This window comes from Corapipo altera, unplaced genomic scaffold (genome assembly GCF_003945725.1).
Source record: "Corapipo altera isolate COAL_440 unplaced genomic scaffold, ASM394572v1 68, whole genome shotgun sequence".
In the NCBI taxonomy this organism is placed as follows: Eukaryota; Metazoa; Chordata; class Aves; order Passeriformes; family Pipridae; genus Corapipo; species Corapipo altera.
Genome location: NW_020884919.1, coordinates 1,580,059 through 1,600,677, shown reverse-complemented (window position 1 = coordinate 1,600,677; position 20,619 = coordinate 1,580,059). Strand labels below are relative to the sequence as shown.

The 20,619-nt window shown below is 46.0% G+C and overlaps 2 protein-coding genes across 6 annotated transcripts; both read right to left on the bottom strand.

Moving 5' to 3' along the window:
• Positions 1 to 1,802: 1,802 nt before the first annotated feature.
• Positions 1,803 to 6,639, bottom strand: RBM43 (RNA binding motif protein 43). Of its 4 annotated transcripts, none has more exons than XM_027656335.1 (4): positions 5,568 to 5,785; positions 4,092 to 4,290; positions 3,542 to 3,636; positions 1,803 to 3,460 (listed from the first exon to the last, which is right to left on the bottom strand). In XM_027656335.1, the coding sequence occupies exons 1-4, from the start codon at positions 5,745 to 5,747 to the stop codon at positions 2,735 to 2,737; spliced, it is 1,200 nt and encodes a 399-aa protein (XP_027512136.1). In that variant the 5' UTR covers positions 5,748 to 5,785; the 3' UTR covers positions 1,803 to 2,734. The 4 variants fall into 4 exon arrangements, with proteins under 4 accessions (XP_027512136.1, XP_027512138.1, XP_027512137.1 ...); XM_027656337.1 differs by lacking the exon at positions 5,568 to 5,785 and adding an exon at positions 6,485 to 6,639 and having other exon boundaries at positions 1,804 to 3,460; XM_027656338.1 differs by lacking the exon at positions 5,568 to 5,785 and adding an exon at positions 6,250 to 6,280 and having other exon boundaries at positions 1,813 to 3,460.
• A 1,629-nt stretch (positions 6,640 to 8,268) lies between these two features.
• On the bottom strand, positions 8,269 to 18,835 carry NMI (N-myc and STAT interactor). 2 transcript variants are annotated; one of them, XM_027656324.1, is made up of 11 exons: positions 18,615 to 18,835; positions 18,428 to 18,522; positions 17,322 to 17,372; positions 15,781 to 15,858; positions 15,327 to 15,485; positions 14,182 to 14,289; positions 12,499 to 12,658; positions 11,847 to 11,953; positions 11,543 to 11,735; positions 10,799 to 10,905; positions 8,269 to 9,696 (listed from the first exon to the last, which is right to left on the bottom strand). In XM_027656324.1, exons 3-11 carry the CDS (start codon positions 17,364 to 17,366, stop codon positions 9,442 to 9,444), a joined length of 1,212 nt encoding a protein of 403 aa, XP_027512125.1. In that variant the 5' UTR covers positions 17,367 to 17,372; positions 18,428 to 18,522; positions 18,615 to 18,835; the 3' UTR covers positions 8,269 to 9,441. The 2 variants fall into 2 exon arrangements, with proteins under 2 accessions (XP_027512125.1, XP_027512126.1); XM_027656325.1 differs by lacking the exon at positions 17,322 to 17,372.
• Positions 18,836 to 20,619: the final 1,784 nt, after the last annotated feature.

The window sequence follows — 20,619 nt, the reverse complement described above, 5'->3', positions numbered from 1 at the left end:
CCTCAGGTTTCTAAGGTGTTTACCCCACTAACAGGGAACTGCTGCCATTCGTGGCCTTTGTATTATTTTTTAGGCTTTTTCAGTGCCTTAAATCAAAATTAAGCTTTGTATTTTTACAACATGAATTATATATAATATAATAATATAATATAGACAATATAATATAATAATAATATAATGCCCTCTTGGCAAAGGGCAGCAAAGTGTGGGCACAGCACTAAGGACAAATGTTTTGTTGAGGAGCCACAAACAAAATCGTTATTGAAATGAAAGTGCAGACCAGAGAACACCGAGCCACAGTCAGCAGATCTAGGAACAACATCTGATATGTCTTCCCGGATGTTATCCAACAGAAACAAACACTCAATGCCTTTGTCAAGTGGAGTTTAATAGAGACAGCAGTGCTTTTGCTTGCCATAAAAATAACTGAGAGCTGGCAAGCGTCTGACCAGCCTTAACTCTGATTTGTTCTGCTGTGTTTGTTGAAGTATTCGCGGTAATGATCAAATTGCACTATTTTTTTGCTAAGCACCCCTTGTTTTCCGTGGTGTCTGCACCTCGAAGGAAGGAACAAACGCTTCGCTTGTGATGTTTATTCTGCCGAGGTGCTGTTTGTGTATTTTTCCAGCAAACGCTGGGCTGGGCTGATGGATCCCAGCGCTGTTCCCGCTGCAGAAATCCCTTCTCTGAGCGGGGTCGAGCCTTGGGGCAGCTCAGTCAGGCACAGGCTGTAGGTGCCAGGACCTCTGTACCACCTCTAGTACCGCCCTGCCCTGCCCTGGCACAGCTCCCAGCACCCGGCCCAGGTGCCAAAGGTGGGGCGTTTCCAAGGCGAATCCGACGTGGAAAAGCAGCCCCGGAGCACAACAATAGCTCCTATTTACCGCTCCCCCCCGGCCCTGGATGCCTATTTACTCAGCGCTCCACAAACAAAACAACCTTTTTGTCTGAAGGACCGACCCCCCTCGGAACGGGAGCAGATGGGAGAGCGCTGGGAACAATGGGATAATGCTGGAGGGGCCCAGCACTCACGGCCAAGGACGAGGGGGCCGAGGAGGAGCTGTTCCAGCTGAACCACGAGCCAGCAAGAACATTTTATTCAGCTGCGATGTTTTCAAGGTTTTTGACTGAAAATCGTTGGGTTAGAATGACTCGCCGGGCGGTGAGACCTCAAGGACGCTTGTACCGCTCCTGCAAATTGTTCCGAAGTCAGATTTGGCTCAAAAAACCACTCTCAGCCAGCAGCAACCAGTCTGGATTCAAAGCAACACCAGTGCCACTGGTTTAGCAGTCGAGCCCCAGGCATTTACTGAGGCAAATAGGAAATACCAATGCTCTGAATCAGATAAAAAAAGAGGCTCTCTGGAAAAGACAATCTGGACACTGGAAGAGAGCACTAATTTCATTAAAGGATTATCCTTCATTGAGGATTTTCTCTTTGACAAGGTTGAAAAGCAGCCCATCTTTGCTTGAGCTCTTGTGGGGAGGACCCAAAACAGCCCCCATGGATCTTCCAGAGCCTGACCGAGCATCCACCTTCCACCCCAGCTCCAATAACCCCTGGAGAACCTAAACAGTCCACAGGGGAACTTGGAAGGGATTAAATCTTTAAATGCTACTCCCCCCCCCACTTCCCATTCAGCAAAGCACTTAAGCTCATCATCTTCCTGCTTTGACATAATTTTTAATACACTGGTTTAACAACTTCATCTTCCGTTGGCATAACTGCAACGGATAATCAGTCATGACAAGAAAATGCCTAAAGCATTTCTGGGGCTTCAGGATTGGGCTTCCAACCAAAAATCTGGGATTTGGTTACAAGAACACGGACACGGTGTTTTGTACAAGTAACTTCTTTAATGGCATAAAACCCTAAAACTTTTCTGCACATCAGACAAAAGTGCTCCGTGTGATTTGACAAAATATTCTGGACACGCTGATACCACAAAATAAGAGCTATTTTCTAAACTGGTTATATATAAAAAAAAAAAACCTTTGGACCCTTGCAATAGGATTTAGAAACAGATTTGCCTAAACAGAACCTGATTCAAAAGTCCAAATGCCCCAGGATTTTCACATCAAACCTGTGGACATTCGTGTCTAAATAACGTGCTGTCAAGAAGCCATTACAGCTGGAAAAGAAACATTACTGCTCCCATGAAGACAAAACTGCCTATTTTCTACTGTGAAAACCTTCCCATGCCATCTTCTCAGGGCATTCTCAGGACATGACAAGCCTGTGAATTTAACATGCATTTAGTTCTGTCAGGTGTCAAAGCTCCCTTTGTGCATCTCAGGGATGAGAAGGTTCTCCTGCAGATCCAGGTGACAGGAAAAGGCCCCCATTGCTGTTTGCAGTGGTCACCTGCCTGCACAAAGGAACACAACCTCACTGCAGTGTCTCCCACCAGGTTGGCTGGCCCTGCTTTGTCAGTCTCTTGAGAAAAAAATCTCTTTTCTCACCACGTGCTCCCTGCCAGCAAGATGGAGTGAGTGTGCATTGAGCCAACACAAGGAAAATGAGGCTGTTTCTGGGTAGAAGAGGCTTGACTTCTTCGGCCTCTGAGCTCATGAGTGAGGCAGAGAGCAATGGTTTCCTGTCCTGAACTTAATCTGGTCTTTGGGAGGAACAGGCCTCATGTGCAGAGTTCCCCTCTCAGCCACACAGTGGGAGATCTGCAGTGCCACAGTCTGTGTGAGGAGCACAGAGAGCAAAGATCTGAACACTAACCTTCTACCTGGTGAGACTCTTACTGCTCATTTCCTTGGTGAACTCAAAAATGTCTGAAGAAAATCCTATCACCTCAACGTGAGCATCATAAGGAATGACCAAAACCTGAGGGTAACAGGATTTTAGCCTTTCACACACCCATTTGTGTCTCTGCTTTTCATCTCTGGGGCATTCCTTGTAGGAGACCCTTATTTTCCGTAAAATGCTGTGGAGTTTTATGGACTGATCTTCAATTTTCTTTTTGACACTCGATACCTGTCCAGCATCAGCCCTTCCAGCATTCTCCACACACACTGTGGTTATATCACCATCAGTGACAGCAGAAACTGCAACATCATTTTCTTGGAATATCCAGGGAAAGAAGTGCTTCATGTAGTGATATATATCTGTGTCAAGAACAACCACTTGTTTTCCCCCATCTCCATCAGGAATGAAATTCCTCCTCTCTGTGGTACTTCTGTGTTCCTGCAACCTCCTCCTCAGTCTCTGATGGGATTTACTTTCCTCTCTGTTGTCCTTCTCTGAGAGGGATTTTGCTTTTAGTAAGAGAAAGTCTCTGAGCACTTTGATGGCTGGAAAGGAGCCTTGGACAGCAATCTGCCCGTCGGACTGCAACGGCCCAAAGCTCAAATCCCTGCTCTGCTTTTTCATTTCTTCCACCAGATCTTCTAAAACAAACTGCTCTTTGAAAACAGCCATGTTGAGCACAGATGTGACAGAGCTGAAGACCTGGAATTTCGAATTGGAGAAGTTAAGGAATGGGTCACACAGCAGTGGAAGCAGAAGCAGATGAATTATGCAGCAGCTCACCTTTTCACAGTAAGGGGTCACTCTCAGGGGATAGGGCTGGGACAGCCTCTTGTCTTCCAGTCGATGGTCATCCTTCTTCAGGACACTCTCCACAACTAAAGAGAAAGCCAGGATCACTTGTGGAGCAGCAGAATAACGTGTCACCTCTAGTCTGAGGGAACCCTCAATGTGTTTCCCAACCATTCCCCAAACACACACACAGGCAACTCCATCCTCTGACCCAATATTTTATGTATGAGTCAAAACTGCTCAGAGAGGCAGAAGCCTGTCTCCTCACAACATCAACTGGCAGAGATTTATTCTCAAAAGCCTGACTACAAGAATAAAATGCTAGGCATGGTACAAATTTCTTCCTAAAAACCAAACAGAATGCTTTGCTGAGTCGTTACTTCAGCGAGCAGAAATAAAATCCCAAAACTCTGACTGGCTCAAAGGGAGGTTTTAATCCTCCAGTCTATAAAATTATAGTACTAATACACAATTTAAAATCATTTGGCTTAGGTCTGATTCTCCAGGGGATGGCTGTACTTTAATAGATTAATCTAAATACCTTCTTGATCTTCAAAGGTTACGTAGGCGACTCCTTTATTCCCTGTGGGATAAGTCACTTCTTCCACGTCTCCACCATTATTCCTCGACTTTTGGAAGTGGATGGTGAGGATGTCAGCCATGACATCATCCTGCAGAAGGCCATCTGGGACACCAGCAATGACGACTGTCCTTGTGGATTTGGCAGCTCTTCCTGTTGCCTGAGCAGAGATGGCACATGGTAAATGCAGGGAATACCCGTGACCTGCCATAGGGATCACCCACATTCATCCCAATCCCTGGAGTGACTCCCCTTCCCTTTGCATTTAAGCAAGTTAATTAAAGCTGCTGAATCAGATCTCAGTGCATGCCAGGCTCCCTCAGGCACCCACATTGCTGTGCACTAAAAAATGGCCTTAAATGTAATTTACACCCTCTCAGGATCTTCTGAAAGCGGTAAAAATTAGCACTAAATTCAAGTTTCTCAAGTGGAAGGTCCAGTGTCACACTGATAATGTTGCTTCCTCCAATTCTAACACTCGAAACGTGAAGAGAATGAAAACTGTAATTGCATGGACTGCTCAGTCAGGATTCCTTCCAGAGTGGAAGGGTCAGATTCCCACTGTCCTTACTTGTTAAACTCACAAGACACGGATCTGGGGTTGTGCTCTGACTCATCTCTCTCCATTTATTAAATGGATAACCTTGTTAAATCGGGAGAACATAATCCCAGTCATCCGAGACTCGCAGTGCATAAAACAACTAACTGCACACATGATTCTCATCAGAGCAAACCCCCAGCACAGCAAACATGAAACCCATCCTAAATAGGCTCTGCATCCTTGTCTTGCTAAGAGAAGCATATTTTCTTTCCCTTCTTACTACATGGACATAAACAGCAATATTTCACTGGGAATATCACGGCAAAATCACTGTAAATACTGGAACGCTGACTAAATTTAGTAGCAGTTCATTGACTTTCTGGAAGAAAGGAAATAAATTTAGTATGTCTGAGCTGCCAGTAACTTCAGAGAGACTGGGCTCGAGGTCAGTCACTCTGTGTAAATTCTTTACACTTCTCTTAGTTTTTTTCTGGGCCTGGGCTGCATAAAACATGAGGGCCACAAAGCAGGATGTGTGTCCAAATCCCTGGGGGCCACCACGAGGAGACAGATCCAGAGAGGCTGTGCAACCATGCAAGCTTTTAATTCACAGAGACACCGGGCCTTCTTTTATCACCCATCAAACTTAAAGAGCCAGGAGCTTTAATTATATTAGGCAATTATTTTGGTGGTAATGTTCGTGTGAAAGCAAGTCCCTGCACTAATGAGACAGCACGAGGGGAATATAAACATGGTGCTCCCAAGATCCATGCAGGATTTTTCTCACGCTTCCCGAGCTCTCAGCTGCCAGACAGCATCTCACACCTTGCCAGCTGGTGTTTGGGAGCAACACTCGTGCCTGCTATTGGGGTTAGGGAAAAAAAAAAACAAAACACCACGAACGAACGTGAATTTAGTGCTGAATCGCTCCCGAGACCAGTCCGTGTGGAGCAGCTGTTCCCGGGCAGAAACACCGGGAGGGGCCGCGGGGATGGGCAGGAGGGAGAGGGGCAGGAGCTCTGTTGTGCCAGTAACCGCTGACAACGGGCTCCTGGCAAAGCTGCTCCACGGATCATGGAATCACAGACTGGTTTGGGTGGGATCCTTAAAGATCAACCAGTTCCACCCCCTGCCATGGGCAGGGACACCTTCCACTAGATCAGGTTGCTCCAAGCCCCGTCCAGCCTGGCCTTGGACACTTCCAGGGATCCAGGGGCAGCCACAGCTTCTCTGCCCAACCTGTGCCAGGGCCTCCCCACCCTCCCAGCCAGCAATTCCTTCCCAATATCCCATCTCTCCCTGCCCTCTGGCAGTGGGAAGCCATTCTCTGTGTCCTGTCCCTCCATCCCTTGTCCCCAGTCCCTCTCCAGCTCTCCTGGAGCCCCTTTAGGCCCTGCAAGGGGCTCTCAGCTCTCCCTGGAGCCTTCTCTTCTCCAGCTGAGCCCCCCCAGCTCTCCCAGCCTGGCTCCAGAGCAGAGGGGCTCCAGCCCTCCAGGGACACCTTCCCCAGCCCGGGTTGCTCCAAGCCCCGTCCAGCCCAGCCTTGATCAAGGCGGGAGCTCAGGAATGAGGCCTCACCCACAGCCCTCACAGTTCTCAGTGCTACTGGAAAGGAAAATATTAACACTGCAGGGGGCTGCGGCACCTCTGGACACCCAGCCCGGCACCGTGCGCTGCCACCATCCATCCACTCGCTCCCCTCCCACTGCCTTCCCCTCCCAGCCTTTTCCTTCCCTTTTATCCTGGAGGCGGGAGGAGGCCGCTCTCCACTCACGCTTCGCCGCCCTCGCTCCCCCAGTCCCTCGGTACTTGCCATAGCCGCCGCTCCGCCGGGATGAGGGTCCTGCCGGGATGAGGGTCCTGCCGGGATGAGGGTCCTGCCGGGATGAGGGTCCTGCCGGGATGGGGTCCCGCCAGGATGCGGCCCAGGAGCTCGGGCAGCTCGGCTCGGGCCTCCCCGGCCCCGGGGAGGGGAAGCGAAAGCGAAAGCGGCGGGGAAGGAGGAGGAGGAGCGGGGGGGAGAAACAACCCGCCGAGTTCCGCTGATCCCGGCGGGAATCCCCGCCAACAGCAGCCCGGGCTGGGACACGTGTGGAGAGGGACATGGACAGGGAGAGGGACACGCACGGGGAGGGACATGCACGGCAAAGCACACGCGTGGCACAGCACGCACATGGCAGCACACACGTGGCGAGGCACACACATGGCAAACTACACATGGCAAAGCACACAGGTGGCACAGCCAGACACCTATTTCAAGGCACACACATGGCAAAGCACACATGTGGCAGTGAGGTTCAACCAGGCCAAGGGCCGGGTCCTGCACTTTGGCCACAGCAACCCCCGGCAGCGCTACAGGCTGGGGACAGAGTGGCTGGAGAGCAGCCAGGCAGGAAGGGAGCTGGGAGTGGGGATGGACAGGAAGCTGAACAGGAGCCAGAGTGTGCCCAGGTGGCCAAGAAGGCCAATGGATCCTGGCCTGGCTCAGGAACAGGGTGGCCAACAGGTCCAGGGAAGTGATTCTGCCCCTGGACTCAGCACTGGTGAGGCCACCCCTGGAGTGCTGTGTCCAGTTCTGGGCCCTCAGCTCAGGAAGGACATGGAGGGGCTGGAGCAGGGCCAGAGAAGAGCAGCAAGGCTGGGGAAGGGACTGGAGCACAAGTGCTGTGAGGAGAGGCTGAGGGAGCTGGGGGGGCTCAGCCTGGAGAAGAGGAGGCTCAGGGGAGACCTCCTCACTCTCTGCAACTCCCTGACAGGAGGTGGGAGCCAGGGGGGGGTTGGTCTCTTTTCCCAGGCAACCATCAGCAAGACAAGAGGGCTCAGTCTTCAGCTGTGCCAGGGGAGGTTTAGGTTGGAGATTAGAAAGAATTTGTTTGCAGAGAGGGTGCTCAGCCCTTGGAATGGGCTGCCCAGGGAAGGGGTGGATTCTCCATCCCTGGAGGTTTTTAAGGACAGACTGGATGTGGCCTCAGTGCCATGGGCTGGGAACCACAGCGGGGTTGGATCAAGGGTTGGACTTGATGATCTCAGAGGTCCCTTCCAACCCAGCTGATTCTATGATTCTGTGAACACACGTGGCAGCACACACATGGCAAAGCACACATATTTCAGAGCACACATATGGCACAGCACACACATGGCACAGCCAGACATATTTCAAGGCACACGTGTCATCGACACTGTATTCTTATTTTTCACCATTAAAAGCAGCCTCCAGCTTTCGTGTGGCACCACTGCTTTAAACTTTTACAGTGTAATCATCATCATAAACCGTAATTCATCACAGAGAATTCATCAGCAAGACATTTACACTCATTGTCTTAAAATGTTACTTAAAATGTAATCTTGCCTTTAGGTACTTAAAACCTGCAGCTTCTCACTACTCTGCACACTGGGACACCTCGTGAGAATTTTACACTTTCTCCTTTTTTAAGGATTTAGTCCTCAGTATTTAACAATGAGGCACAGTTAAAATTCATGACATTTTTTGCCTTCTTCAGGTTTTTCCCCCTTTTTTTTTCAGGGTGTCTGATTTTACCAGGTTTTTAGAGTGTGCAGAAGCACATAATCTCCATAAATACTTCAGTACTACTCTTCTTTTTAATTATTCTTATTATTACTTCCCAATGGTCAGGTAATCAATCCATGCTTTTGCATGCACTAAACACCAAGAGGTGCTACAGTCACATGTATCTCACTCAACAGTAAATTCAAAATAAACTGCTGCTTGCAGGCTTTTAGTTTCCCTTATTCTACTCAGTCTCTTGCCAGCTAAATTTCTCTGGAATAATAATCCCTGAGGTATTTTTTGAGAGCTTGGTGCATTGTCCATTTCCTGCACCAACATGTCAAATACCCTGAAATAAGTTATTTTCAGTGTCAGACTCAAGTTACTTTGAAATTAAGGTTGTTGTGGCCAAAGCATTTCAGCTAAAGATAAGGAAGTGCAAAGTGAGAGGAGGATTTATTTTCCAAGGATGACAGCAGAAAAGGAAGAGCATTTTTCCTTGGCAAACAAATCCTCCTCTGACTCTGCATTTCCCTGTTCCCTCTCTCCACTCCCTCCCAGAGCCTGGGAGCCACCAGATCCCTCAGGCTGTTTCCCCAGGGTTGTTACAAAAGCAGCCTGGTTTAGATAAAGCATCAGCTCAATCCTGGGCTGTAATAGTTTGAAGTAAGAAAAAAACATGGACAAAAATGAGGAAAAAATTTAATTGTAGAAACAAATATTTAACCCAAACAATAAAGCAGGCTGTGAATTAGTAGAAGCTCAGCAGCTAAAGGGCATTCCTTTTTAAGTGCAATTCCCTGAGTGGAACTGATGTTTCTGCACTGCCCTTTTCCCTTTTTTTCTATTTTAATTGCATTAGTAATTGGATAAATTGGATTTGATGAAATTACAGGATTTCTTTCAGGTATTTGAGTTCTGGTGGCCCCCAGCAGCCTCAGCAGGACTGGAGTTGTGTCAGAGCCACCTTCTGAAGATCTGGCACTTCAACAAAGCAGGTCTGTTCCAGGCTTTGGATTGGGATTACACAGGGCTTTTGGATCCAAAATGTAAGAAATAAGATATTTATCCCACTTTGGAGTACGTGAACTATATAAAATTTACAAGATACAAAATTTGCAGATTTGCATTAAATCTCAGATGACATTTCAAGTGTGATAAAGGCTTTTTCTATGTCTTCCATCTGGAAGCCCAAGCAGCGAGTTTTGCTGCATTTCCACGCAGAGCCTGTGCCATTACACAGAGGCAGTAATTCCTCTTTCTCAAGGATCAATTTTAGACATAAAATACCAGTTCCCATGCAAAAACTCGGAATTTGAGGAGTTCACTGTGAGTTCCTCCTCAAAGCAAACATATGCTGCTCCCTTTGAGACATATTTGATGTTCTCTATTTCCCCACCGCCGTTACTCGGCTTTTGGAAGTGGATTTCGATCATGTCCTGGATACTTTCCTCATCCTCTTCCACCTCTTGGATTCCTTTCAGGAGAATGGTCTTCTTAGAAACCCCACAGTATGGCTGTGGAGGAAAGGAAAACACGCTGGGATCACACAGCAGGGACTGGCAGGTCTGGGAATTCAATTCCCTGAGCAGGCATGGCTGGGATCTTTGGTTAGGTTTAAGATTTTGGATAGTGGGGTGTATTCCTGGCACTGGAAATAGCAGGAATTCTGAACTCCACCATACACTGCTCTGAAGGGTCTGGAGGGGCCATAAGAGGAGTGGCTGAGGGCACTTGGTTGGTTCATCCTGGAGGAGACTGAGGGGAGACTTTTCCCTGTTTGGAGCTCTGAGGGACAGGGTGGGATTGTTGGGGTGTCTGTGCAGGGCCAGCAGTGGGACTGATGAGCCTTGGGGGTCTTTCCCCACTCAGGATATCCCAGGATTCTACTGAGTTCAGTGAATGCAGACTCCTTAACTGGTGTGTCCTACCCTCCTTAACACACCCACACACTGGATTTGGGGATCTCTGATGACTCCACAGCATCACTCCATAAAACCCCTGTCAGGACATGCTCCACACCTGCAAAGCTGCTGTGTCTCCTGCACACACACACACCAGCCCATGCTTTAATTACAAAGGGCTGATTGTACCCACAATCACATACACAATACTGACTGGATTACCATCTGTTCATAAAGCAAGAGGCAGTTTCAGTGAGAACAGGATGAGCATTCTATGGGAATATGATGATAAGCTCTGTGTTACAGGGAGAGGAGTCAGTGTTTGGGCTGAAAGAGTGAATGAAATGAATGAAGGAGCAAATCTTTTTCTGCTGAGACTCTCCTTAGGGAGCAGTGTGACAGGGCTTTGAGGCTTGGAAAACACTGTGTCCATGATTAACCTCCTTCCCAAACACCTTCCTGCCATCCAGCACAGGCATTATGGGGAGTTCTGATACAATTTAATCAAGGCAAGACATGCACGCCCTTCACAAATAAATTACAGCTTTCCCACTTCAAAACATGAGTTTAGGGCCTGTTGCAGACTCACACTTGCTATTAAGTTGCACAAAGGCCATGACACAAAGGCCCCTGCAGGGCTCAGGACTGAAGATTCTGCCCACAGCTCCTCTTTCCCACCTATCTGTTCTGTTTGCCTGGAGTGGATTATTTTTACCTGACAGTTTTTCAAGCGTAGGTCGGTATGTGAGGAAACAAAAAGTGTGTAGCACCTTCCATTTGCAAGGAAAGGGTATTTAGGAGATCCCCAAAAGCTGTTGCTGGCTGAAATGGAGAATGAGAGAAAGAAGGGTAAGAGTAATGTAATTTAAACTGTGTTTTATAAGCATCTCAAAGAACGGACTCATCTTTATTATGTGGATGTAGAAACTAATACATCATAAAATCATGGAATGTGCTGAGGATCATCAAGTCCAGCTCACACTTGTAGGTTCTTCATGTGCATTGTGCAAAAAGTTTATTGGGCACTTCCCCCCCAAAAAAAACAACCAACCAAACTCATGAAATACCCACAAAAGCTTCTGAAATAAATCTAAAGCAGCTGCTCTAAGTGGATGTGGCTCCACTGATCTTCACAGAATTGGGCAATGTGAATGCCTGCCTAACTCCTCTGTTGTGAAACAAGAGCCAAAATCAAACACATTCTCCTCATTTTCTTTTTGCAATCCGAGTGTCTGGCAGTGCAAAACAAAAACCAGGGGTTTGACAGAGTTATGAAAGAAATCAAGCTCAGAAAGTGTGATCAAAAACCACTGCTTTACTTACAGATGTGTGGGTGAAGCCACATCTTTGAGGGGTCTACTTAACTCCCTCTAGGAAGAATTTGCTACATTAACATAGAAAGTAACCCAGAATGGACAATTTGGCCTAAAGAGGGCTAACAAAATATTCCATACTCTACCTCCAGGTCTGAGGAATGTAATCACAGCTCTCCTGGACTCACTGTCATAGGTCACATTTTCTATTTCTCCTCCTCCTCCCTTTTGAGTTTTGTAGAAATTCAGCTCTAATTTGTCTCTCATCCAATCTTCAGGAATGGGCAGCTCAGGTATGTTTGCAACGTTGATCTTCCTTCCAGAAATAGTGACGTGGAGCTAAAAATAAAAATTTTCGGTGCACTTTGTGACTGAAAACCCTGGGAAAAAAGCAAACCTAAAGGGTTTTAAGAGCTCCTATTTTTGTAGCTTTATATTTCACTTTTTTACCTCAAATTTGACTACCATGTCAAGTGGAGCAGGCAGCACTCTCACATCTACTTTGTTGTTGTCCAGGTTCACCGTGTGCTTCCCCTTTTTTATCAGTCTCTGGGCAACTAAGGAAAATCAGATATGAAAAGCCCTGTTCAATCATTGTAAACCCAAAACTATTCCCCAGTCTCTTCAGCAAAATGTACTTTTGCATCAATGAAGAAGAAATAAATAACAATTAGGCAACCAGATCCCACTATCCATATCTTCCATGAAGTCTCCCTGGTTGTAGGCAAAGTATTATAATGTATTAATTATAATTAACTATATATATAATATTAAATATAATTAATTATAATGTATTAATAATAATAACGAATGAGAAATAATGCAAATAATAATAAACAGATATAAATAATATAATAGATATAAATAATATAATAGATATAAATAATACAATAGATATAAATAATATAATAGACATAAAAATATATTGTGAGGGATATAGAATAGTAAAACTTTTGTGCTGTCAAAAGATGCTCTTATTGTGTAAAATATTAATACTGGACTTCTCCCCTTTAATTCCAAATATCCCTGGATGAAAACCACACCACTGCCAGGTGAAATACATGAGAAACATTGATTTTTCTACTTAAAATGTGCATCATACCTTCTTCATCTTCAAAAGTCAGCAGTGCCTGGTTCTGGTTCAGCCTGAAGGGGATCTTTACATTTCCACCAAAAACACAGTGAGTGTCCATATCTGAATCATTGTTCATGCCTTCCATGTGGCTGAACTTCAGTTTCATTTCTGCCACCTTTTTTTGAACCTAAAATGTCAGAATTGAGAGAGGGAAAGGAATAATTTCTGTGGCTTACTGCAGAACAGAAGGAGAATGGTAATTCTTGGGGTTTTTTTAAGGTTTGACAGCCATAATTGATGTCATGGTTGGTAAAACAGGCCTAACTCCTCAACCTAAAGTGACTTGCTGTGCTGCCTGTTCCTGGGATTTTTGTCAGTTGGGTGGTTTTCTTTCCCTTTTATTAACTCTGAACTTAAAATTGACTTTCCACAGTGAAAATTCCTTTGCAGTGCACAGGGATTCCCACCTGCAGAAGCAGAATACTCGGGGTATTTAAAAGCTGTAAAATACAAGTATCAGGGTCCTGGTGTTGCCATTTCTTTTTGCCCAGTTGCATCACTGCTCTGCAGCAGTGGGAGAGCTGGTCTGCTGGAAGGTTCCCTGCTCAGGACAGGGAGCTGGAATGAGAGGAGCTTTAAGGCCCCTTCCAGCCCAAACCAGTCTGAGATTCCACAATTTTATGCCATTTGCTAATAAACAGCCTTCTGTGTTGCCATCTTGGCAAAATAGGTAAGAATACAGAAATATTTCACAACTAGGAGGGGATAAATTGTTCCTGAAAATGTAGGTTAGGAAAGGCTGCTTTGATGGACTCGAGGGAGTTTCACATTATTTTTTTTCCCCTTTATGTCATTATTTCAAAATAAAACCCTGTGTAGAAGAAAAACACTGGTTGTGTCAGGATAAAATAACCAGAATAATTAAAGCATTCCTGGCAATTATCTCCAAACCCAGCTTATCTATGAACCTGCTTCTTTCCATTCCCTCCATGGCCAAGGGAAAGGGAGACACTCTTCCTAAAGATAATTCCAGCACTGGGAAGAGGTGCCTGGTCCCACTGAATCTCCTTCCAGAGGAGCCTTATCCTGTCCAATGACTCCACAGAGAATTTAAGAGGCTGGACTTAAGTGACATCTCCTAAACTCAGAACTGTAATTTAGAAAGGTAAAACCCCATAGTGTAATATTGTTAGCAAATGATCAGAGTTTTCATTTTACTGCAAATTCCCCAAAAATAATTTTATTTCCTCCAATTCGGGATGAAAACGGGTTTTTAAAAGCTGGAATTTCCACGAGAGAAATTCCAATTTCGGAATTCTCCAGGATCTGCAGCAGTTTCACCACAAGACACTGAGTTTAAATCTACTCAGCATCACAAATATTTATCTGGCTGCAAACTGAGTTATTGATGAGAGGTGTAATTTATGTAATATGAGATGTATTTATGTAATATGAGAGAGACTGTAATCAAGTCAAGGTCAATAAAAGCTAAAATAAATGCTATATTTGCCATATAATGGCAAATGTATTTATACATTTCAGTCATATAATGACTTTTTCAGTCATTATTCCCTTTCCTCCATCCTCTTGTCCCTGGGGATGGAACGAGATGAGCTTTAAGGTCACTTCTGACCCAAACCATTCCATGATTCTGTGAAAATGAAAATTTGCCCTTCTAAAAGATGAATGTAAAAATATTTCCAGCTTTACCTGAGCACTCCGTGCCTGCACTGAACTTAGTTCTTCAAGTTCTTTGCTGAGCTTTTCAATGTCTTTCTTCAGCTCAGTGTTTTCTCTGTACAGCTGATGGAGTTGGTCCTGCAGCCCAAAAAGTAGGAAATGCAAAATCAAACACAGAAATAAAGGCAAAAATAGAGTTCAGCAATATCTGGACAGCTTCTGACATGCTGCTGCTCTTCCCTCTTTATATTCTTCAGCAAGGAAGAGGGATGACCTCTCCTTCCTCCACACCAGTGAAGGGCACAAAGCCCCTGGAACTAAATCCAGGAATTCCTGGACAGGGAACACGACAGAATGAGAAGGAAACACAGCAGATGTTGGCAGCTCCAGCCATCCCCAATTAGAAGGTGGCTCCTTTGAAGTCATCAACCACTGGAGACATCCAGAGCAGTTCCCACCAGCTGAAGACAAGGTAAAACAAAAGCCAGATGATGAGAACGACCTTTTCTGGGTATAAAATCCAAACATTTGAGATTTAAGAGATGAAAGAACCAAACCCAACTTTCAGGTCATGCTGACCTGAATGTACTCAACCTATTAATTATATTTTAATTGTTTGTAATATTGGATGTCTTATCAGTGATCTACAGGTCAAACCAAACCTCCCCAAAATCACCTCCTCTGTCAGCCTATGGAATCTTCTCCTGCACCATGGACTGCACATGGAATATTGAGGGAATGAACCAATTAGCTCTAGAAACAACTAGTTCAAGGAAGCAAAACCCCCCTCAAACAGGTGCTGGTCTTGCCCAGCTCACTGTCACTTAAGAAATGCTGATCCCTTGGGTGCTGTAACCTCTTATAAAACAGGGAGCAGTGGAATCAACCCATTCCATTTTATCCACACCACACACAACTGAAACTCAAAGTGGAGAATCCTGGAAGAGTGGTTTTGTCACCTTTCACCCACACAAGACAGACTTTATTTTGTTGCACTGGTTCTTAACCTGCCAGTGAAAAAGCTAATGTGTGGGGAAAAAAATGTGGAGAACATTCTAGTTGTACCTTCCACAAACTGGCAAAGCCATTTAAGCTGGAAAGAAAATATTACTCCTCTTTTCTCTAATCAACAGCTCCTTCACAACCCCTCAAAATCCCAACAGCCTTTTCCATACCTCAAGGGTGTCCCTGTATACAATACTGTCCTTCTGATCATTCCCCTGCAAGCCTTTCAGCTTCATCAGCTCCTCCTGGGCATTAGCACAGTCTTCCTCAGCACATGCATTGGAGAAAAGAAGGTCAGCTTTTAGGTTTTCAGCTTCCACAACTCTTTCCTGGGTAGCAAGAAGAAAAAAAAGATTTTAATTTCCTTTTTTTTTTTTTCCTTTATGGGAACAAACAAAACCTTGAGCGAGCCCTTTGTGTTTATTTCTTTTTAACACTTGGGGTAAATATTAGGCTTACAAGGATAGTTACCACTGAGATCAACACAAGCATTGAAAGAAAAATAGAGGACACGTTAAACATGTTATAACCAAGGGAGGGTTGATTTGGTTTTAGAAGGATATGGATTAAAAGTCTTTATCTTTGAGCTAATTACCACCATTCCATGTGTTTTACAGAACTTGCCTTCCATGCCTTCAGTTCTTCCCTAAGTCTTTGCATGTTCTCCTCCTCTGTCCCCAAAGGATCAGGGGTTACCATATCCTGCAGAGGAAAAGAGGCACACACTGGTTCTCCCCTTCCCACACAGAACAAATGAGTCTTCAAAAACAGAAATAAACACTCTGCAGCTGGATGGAGCATTTTGCCACAGCAGTGCCCAATCAAAATCCAAAGTATTTTGCCATTTCTCTCTCATTGTGCAGGCAAGAGATGTGGGGAGTCAAATATTCCATAATTAAATCTTCCTGGAACCTCCAGAGCAGAGCACATACCATATAATTTACAAAAAAAAAATCATTCACTTAGGCCTAATTATTGGACTATTTTAATGGCTGGGCAGGACAAAAATCTAAGAAAATGTGGATTACTGGTCACTCATTATTATTTGCTAAGTATCCAGCTGCAAATATCCACAGGGTAATATTTGGATAACTAATAAAAGCAAGTTGTCCTCGTGTTCTTCCACACAGAACTGAGGCCCTTGAACCCACAAATGTTTGGCTCTGTGCTTTCTCAGCAGTTCCTCAAAGAAAATGTATAAATAAGGAAAATAAATGTCAAAATGGGATTTTTCTAAGCTCAAGGAGATTGGAAAATAAAAGGTAATATTAAGGAAGGTGATAAAAGAACCATTTCAGAATGGAAGTACTTCAGGGCAGAAGTTCACAAGCACGGGGAAACTACAATTGGATAAAGCCCAAAAAGACAGAAAATTTTCTTTGTTCTGTTTTGTTTCTATGGCTGCAACATTCTGCAGAAGATAAAAAAAAAAAAACCAAAGAGATCCACTGAAACAATCCCTCCCTTTTACTTAAGATTACATAAAACCTGAATGGGAACCATGAACTTTAGGCATGGAAAAGGTCTAAATTAGATAATCTTGTGAATTCTCTTGGTGATGCTGGGTATTTCCTAAAGACAAGAAAACAGAAAGTGTTTTTTCTGCTACTCTGTCCAGTTTCAAATGCCTGTTAAGCAACAGGGGGAATGCCCATCTGTGTATTACTTCAAACTGGGAAAATATTCCTTCACTCAAGGGACTGAGTGCAGGAAAGCAGGAGGATGCACCTGCCAACAGCTGGAAGCTGGCAAGAAAAAGGACTCCTGTTTTTTACTGAAATATTATGTAAGACAACAGTTTCCAACCCGAAAAAAAGGGAAAAAGATTAGCAAGAAAACACAAGGAATCCCAGGGAAAGTCCCATCCAAACACACACATGCACTGCTGGAACTGAATCAAGGGAGTCCCCAGGAAAAAGGAAATTCCCCTGAAAACCCTCCAGAAAGAGATGAGCAAGAGAGGCAGGACAGGGAAGTTCTAACAGGATCTGGAATGCAGAGACTTGGGAATGAGACTCTCCCTAAGGAAAAAGGAGGTGAGAATGAGGAATGTCCCACGTATTAAAGGGTGGAGGAAGGTGAGACAGACTTAGCAGTCCTAGAACAAACCTTCATGCAGAGATACATATCAAATACACATTTTATTCCCATCAGGAAATACTCACAAAACCATTGTCTCTTAGAGGTAGTGGGGGGCTTGTCAAATCCATTGAAACCTGAGGGACCAGGAGAAAAAAAAAAGACAACATTGGGTGTATTGTTTGGGGTTTTTTTTTTGCAACAGCATATCAGGAAGGAACACCAGAAGCTGTGCTGAGCTAGAAGAACTTTTAAACTTAAATGTATCATTTTATAGGGAGAAGTGACAGATAATGGATATTTGAAGCCTCTTTCCTTCCTAAGCATAAAGAGAGATGGATGTCAGGAATTCTGCAGTGAACGATTCAGCTTTTCTGTTCTAAAACTCCTTTATGCTACTTTTGTGCTGTTACACACATGGTAACATCCTGGGTGTTCTGGGCTTGAGAACCTGGAGAAGAAAAGGCTCTGGGGAGAGCTGAGAGCCCCTTCCAGGGCCTAAAGGGGCTCCAGGAGAGCTGGAGAGGGACTGGGGACAAGGGATGGAGGGACAGGACACAGGGAATGGCTTCCCACTGCCAGAGGGCAGGGAGAGATGGGATATTGGGAAGGAATTCCTGGCTGGGAAGGTGGTTGCCCAGAGAAGCTGTGGCTGCCCCTGGATCCCTGGGAGTGTCCAGGGCCAGGTTGGACGGGGCTTGGAGCAACCTGGGCTGGTGGAAGGTGTCCCTGCCCATGGCAGGGGGTGGGATGGGATGAGCTTTAAAGTCCCTTCCCACCAAACCAGTCTGGGGTCCTATGAAACCTGCTTAACGCAAATGAAAACACTTTTACATGGCGGATATTGAAGAATCTGGAATCCGTTGCCACAACATTTTGTGGAGGCAGATAAAAAAGGACTTGGAGAAGTTCATGGGCCACTGATCCAGATCTTATTCCAAGGTGCACGGGCTCCCATCCACATCCAGCTTGTGGATGCCGGGGCAGGGCAAGGTTGGATACCCTTAGACTAAGGTCAGAAGAACCACAGGTTGACGCCCTTAGATTAAGGACAGAACCCCCCCAGGATGGACACTCTGAGCAGTGCCGGCACCCCAGAAGGTGCAGCCCAACATCCCGACCCATCCAGGTATTCCTGAGGCGAATCCTCCCCTTGGTTCAGACCCGCCGCCACCGAACCTGCTCCACTCACCAGCGGGGCTTGAAATCGAGTTAACGCTCCAGAAATCCCTTCTCCGGTTTTGGATCAAGCAATCAAAACTTACGGGCTTCTTTCTGTTCCGCTTCCTGAAAAAGAGGCAAGTGAAAGGGTAAATGAACAACATCATCCCTTGGCTTCTCCGCGTCCCCTGCGCCCCGGGGGCTCCATCGCCGCTCACCTCGCGGGCGGGACCCACAGACACCGGTGCCGGGCTGAGGGCGCACCCCGGGGTCCCCCGGCTCCCCAGAGCCCTCCGAGCACTTCCGAGACCTCTCCTTTCGCTTTCGTTTTCGCGCCGGCGAAGGAGGAGCCGGAGCCGGCCCGGCCCCGTCACAGTCCCGGGGCCCGGCGGGGGCGCGCCGGGCAGCTCCGCTCCCTCCCACAGCCGTGAGGGAGGTGGCGCCGGCCCTCAGCCGAGCCCTGCAGGGGCCCCGGGACACAGGGGAGGAAAAAGGGTGGAGAAAATGGGGAAATCCCCGGAAAAGGCGGGGAGCGGGAGGGCTGGGAAAGGCGCCCTAGGGGCGGGCGTGAGGGCGGCGGGGGCGGCCATCGCCTCACGGCCGTCCCCTCCTGGAAGCTCCCGCCCTTTTCTGTGAAATAAAGTGACACAGACTTGACGTCCTCAAGCGGAATTTTTATTTATTTATATTTATTTATTATGCATTTGGAATTCTCTGGGATTATGAGGAGCACGGCTCCCTTCTGTGGCAAAAGGCGTCAAATGTGTCCCCCCCCCCCCCCCCCCCCCCCTCCCCCGTGACACAGAGCCCTTGAGGCAGATGGAGATGCCGCATTCCAAAAAAAACTAATTTATAGAAAAACTCTGGAAAACCAAGTGTCAGGTTTTGCCACCTAAATGTGATCTCTAAAGAGATTTCAGGGGGGAAAAAAACCCCACTTTGATTTCAGCGATGATCGGTTTGAGGAAGAGAAAGTGCTGGTCCTCCTTGAAGGGGGGGTAAAAGGCTGGAGAGGGACTGGGGACAAGGGATGGAGGGACAGGACACAGGGAATGGCTTCCCACTGCCAGAGGGCAGGGATAGATGGGATATTGGGAAGGAATTCTTGGCTGGGAGGGTGGGCCAGGTTGCCCAGAGAAGCCCTGGATCCCTGAAAGTGTCCAAGGCCAGGTTGGACGGGGCTTGGAGCAACCTGGGCTAGTGGAAGGTGTCCCTGCCCATGACAGGGGTGGCACTGGATGGGCTTTAATGTCCCTTCCAACCCAAACTATTCCAGGATTCTATGTAGAAAATTAAAGGAAAGATTCCACATCCTAGGCCAAGAAAAAAAATGAAATATATTGCTTTCAGGTTTCCTTTCAAACCAAGCTGACGGATTTTTTTAAATGTTACCCTCAAAATTGCAAACAGACTTGTACTCATTGGTCCAAGTGTTTTGTATGGGTTGCAGTCAAGCATCACTGACTGCTCAAGAAATTAATCCTCAGAAATTCAAAATATGCCAAATAGCGGGGGAAAGAGTAAACGCTGACTTTGTCACTTAGCAGATGTGGAACTCTACTTCCAATGAAAAACAGGAGGTCTGTGCTGGATAAAGCTTTTCGGAACTTTTGCTCTACAAAGGGAATCTTGGATTGTGCCCTGCTTCTGTGGCAATCACCTCATGCCACTGAATTCAGAGGGAGTTTTACCCGCAGCGTAATTATGATGGCAGTTTCAAATATCCTTGTCTGCTTTTTAAGATAAGTGGCTGAACCTTTGACCCTGTATTTGAAGGTTTATAATTATTATTGTTGTTATTATTTTCTGCCTTGACAATGGATAACTGTGTTTACTATTGCTTTGTAAACACCGAGTCGGTTACTAATGAGTAAAAGGGAGAGGTTTAGCTGGAATAGCCAGGGAGGAGGAGGTGATTATGTTATGACCTAAGTACAGCAGAGTTCAGATTGAAATGTCAGAGTGGCAGGCGGTTCTCCAGTGACCTTGGTCACGTTGGGAAGTCTCAGCTGGTCTGGAAGAGCCATATTTCTCCAAACTCCAGGGAATGAGCAAGGCCAATGTGGTTACATGGCCCCCTCTGGGATTTGAGCTGAACAGTGTGTTTGTGCTTGTTTGGTGAAGGAGGTTTATTGGAGATGCTGAACTGGGCCGAGTTCCTTAAGGGAAATGGAGTTGACCTGGAGTTGATATCCTAATGGATTTGTGTGTGTTGTGGATTTA

Bases quoted from the DNA above. Each gene is read 5' to 3' on its own strand.
- NMI (XM_027656324.1), bottom strand. From the start codon at position 17,366: ATGGATTTGACAAGCCCCCCACTACCTCTAAGAGACAATGGTTTT. The intron at 15,486-15,780 runs GCAAGTTCTGTA...CTTGCTACCCAG, and splicing joins AAGAACTGAAGGCATGGAAG to GAAAGAGTTGTGGAAGCTGA. The intron at 10,906-11,542 runs GTAGAGTATGGA...TCTCCATTTCAG, and splicing joins TACATTCCTCAGACCTGGAG to CCAGCAACAGCTTTTGGGGA.
- RBM43 (XM_027656335.1), bottom strand. From the start codon at position 5,747: ATGATCCGTGGAGCAGCTTTGCCAGGAGCCCGTTGTCAGCGGTTACTG. The intron at 4,291-5,567 runs GTGTTTTGTTTT...ATCTCTGCTCAG, and splicing joins TAAATTCACGTTCGTTCGTG to GCAACAGGAAGAGCTGCCAA. The intron at 3,461-3,541 runs GTGAGCTGCTGC...TCGAAATTCCAG, and splicing joins TGACCCCTTACTGTGAAAAG to GTCTTCAGCTCTGTCACATC.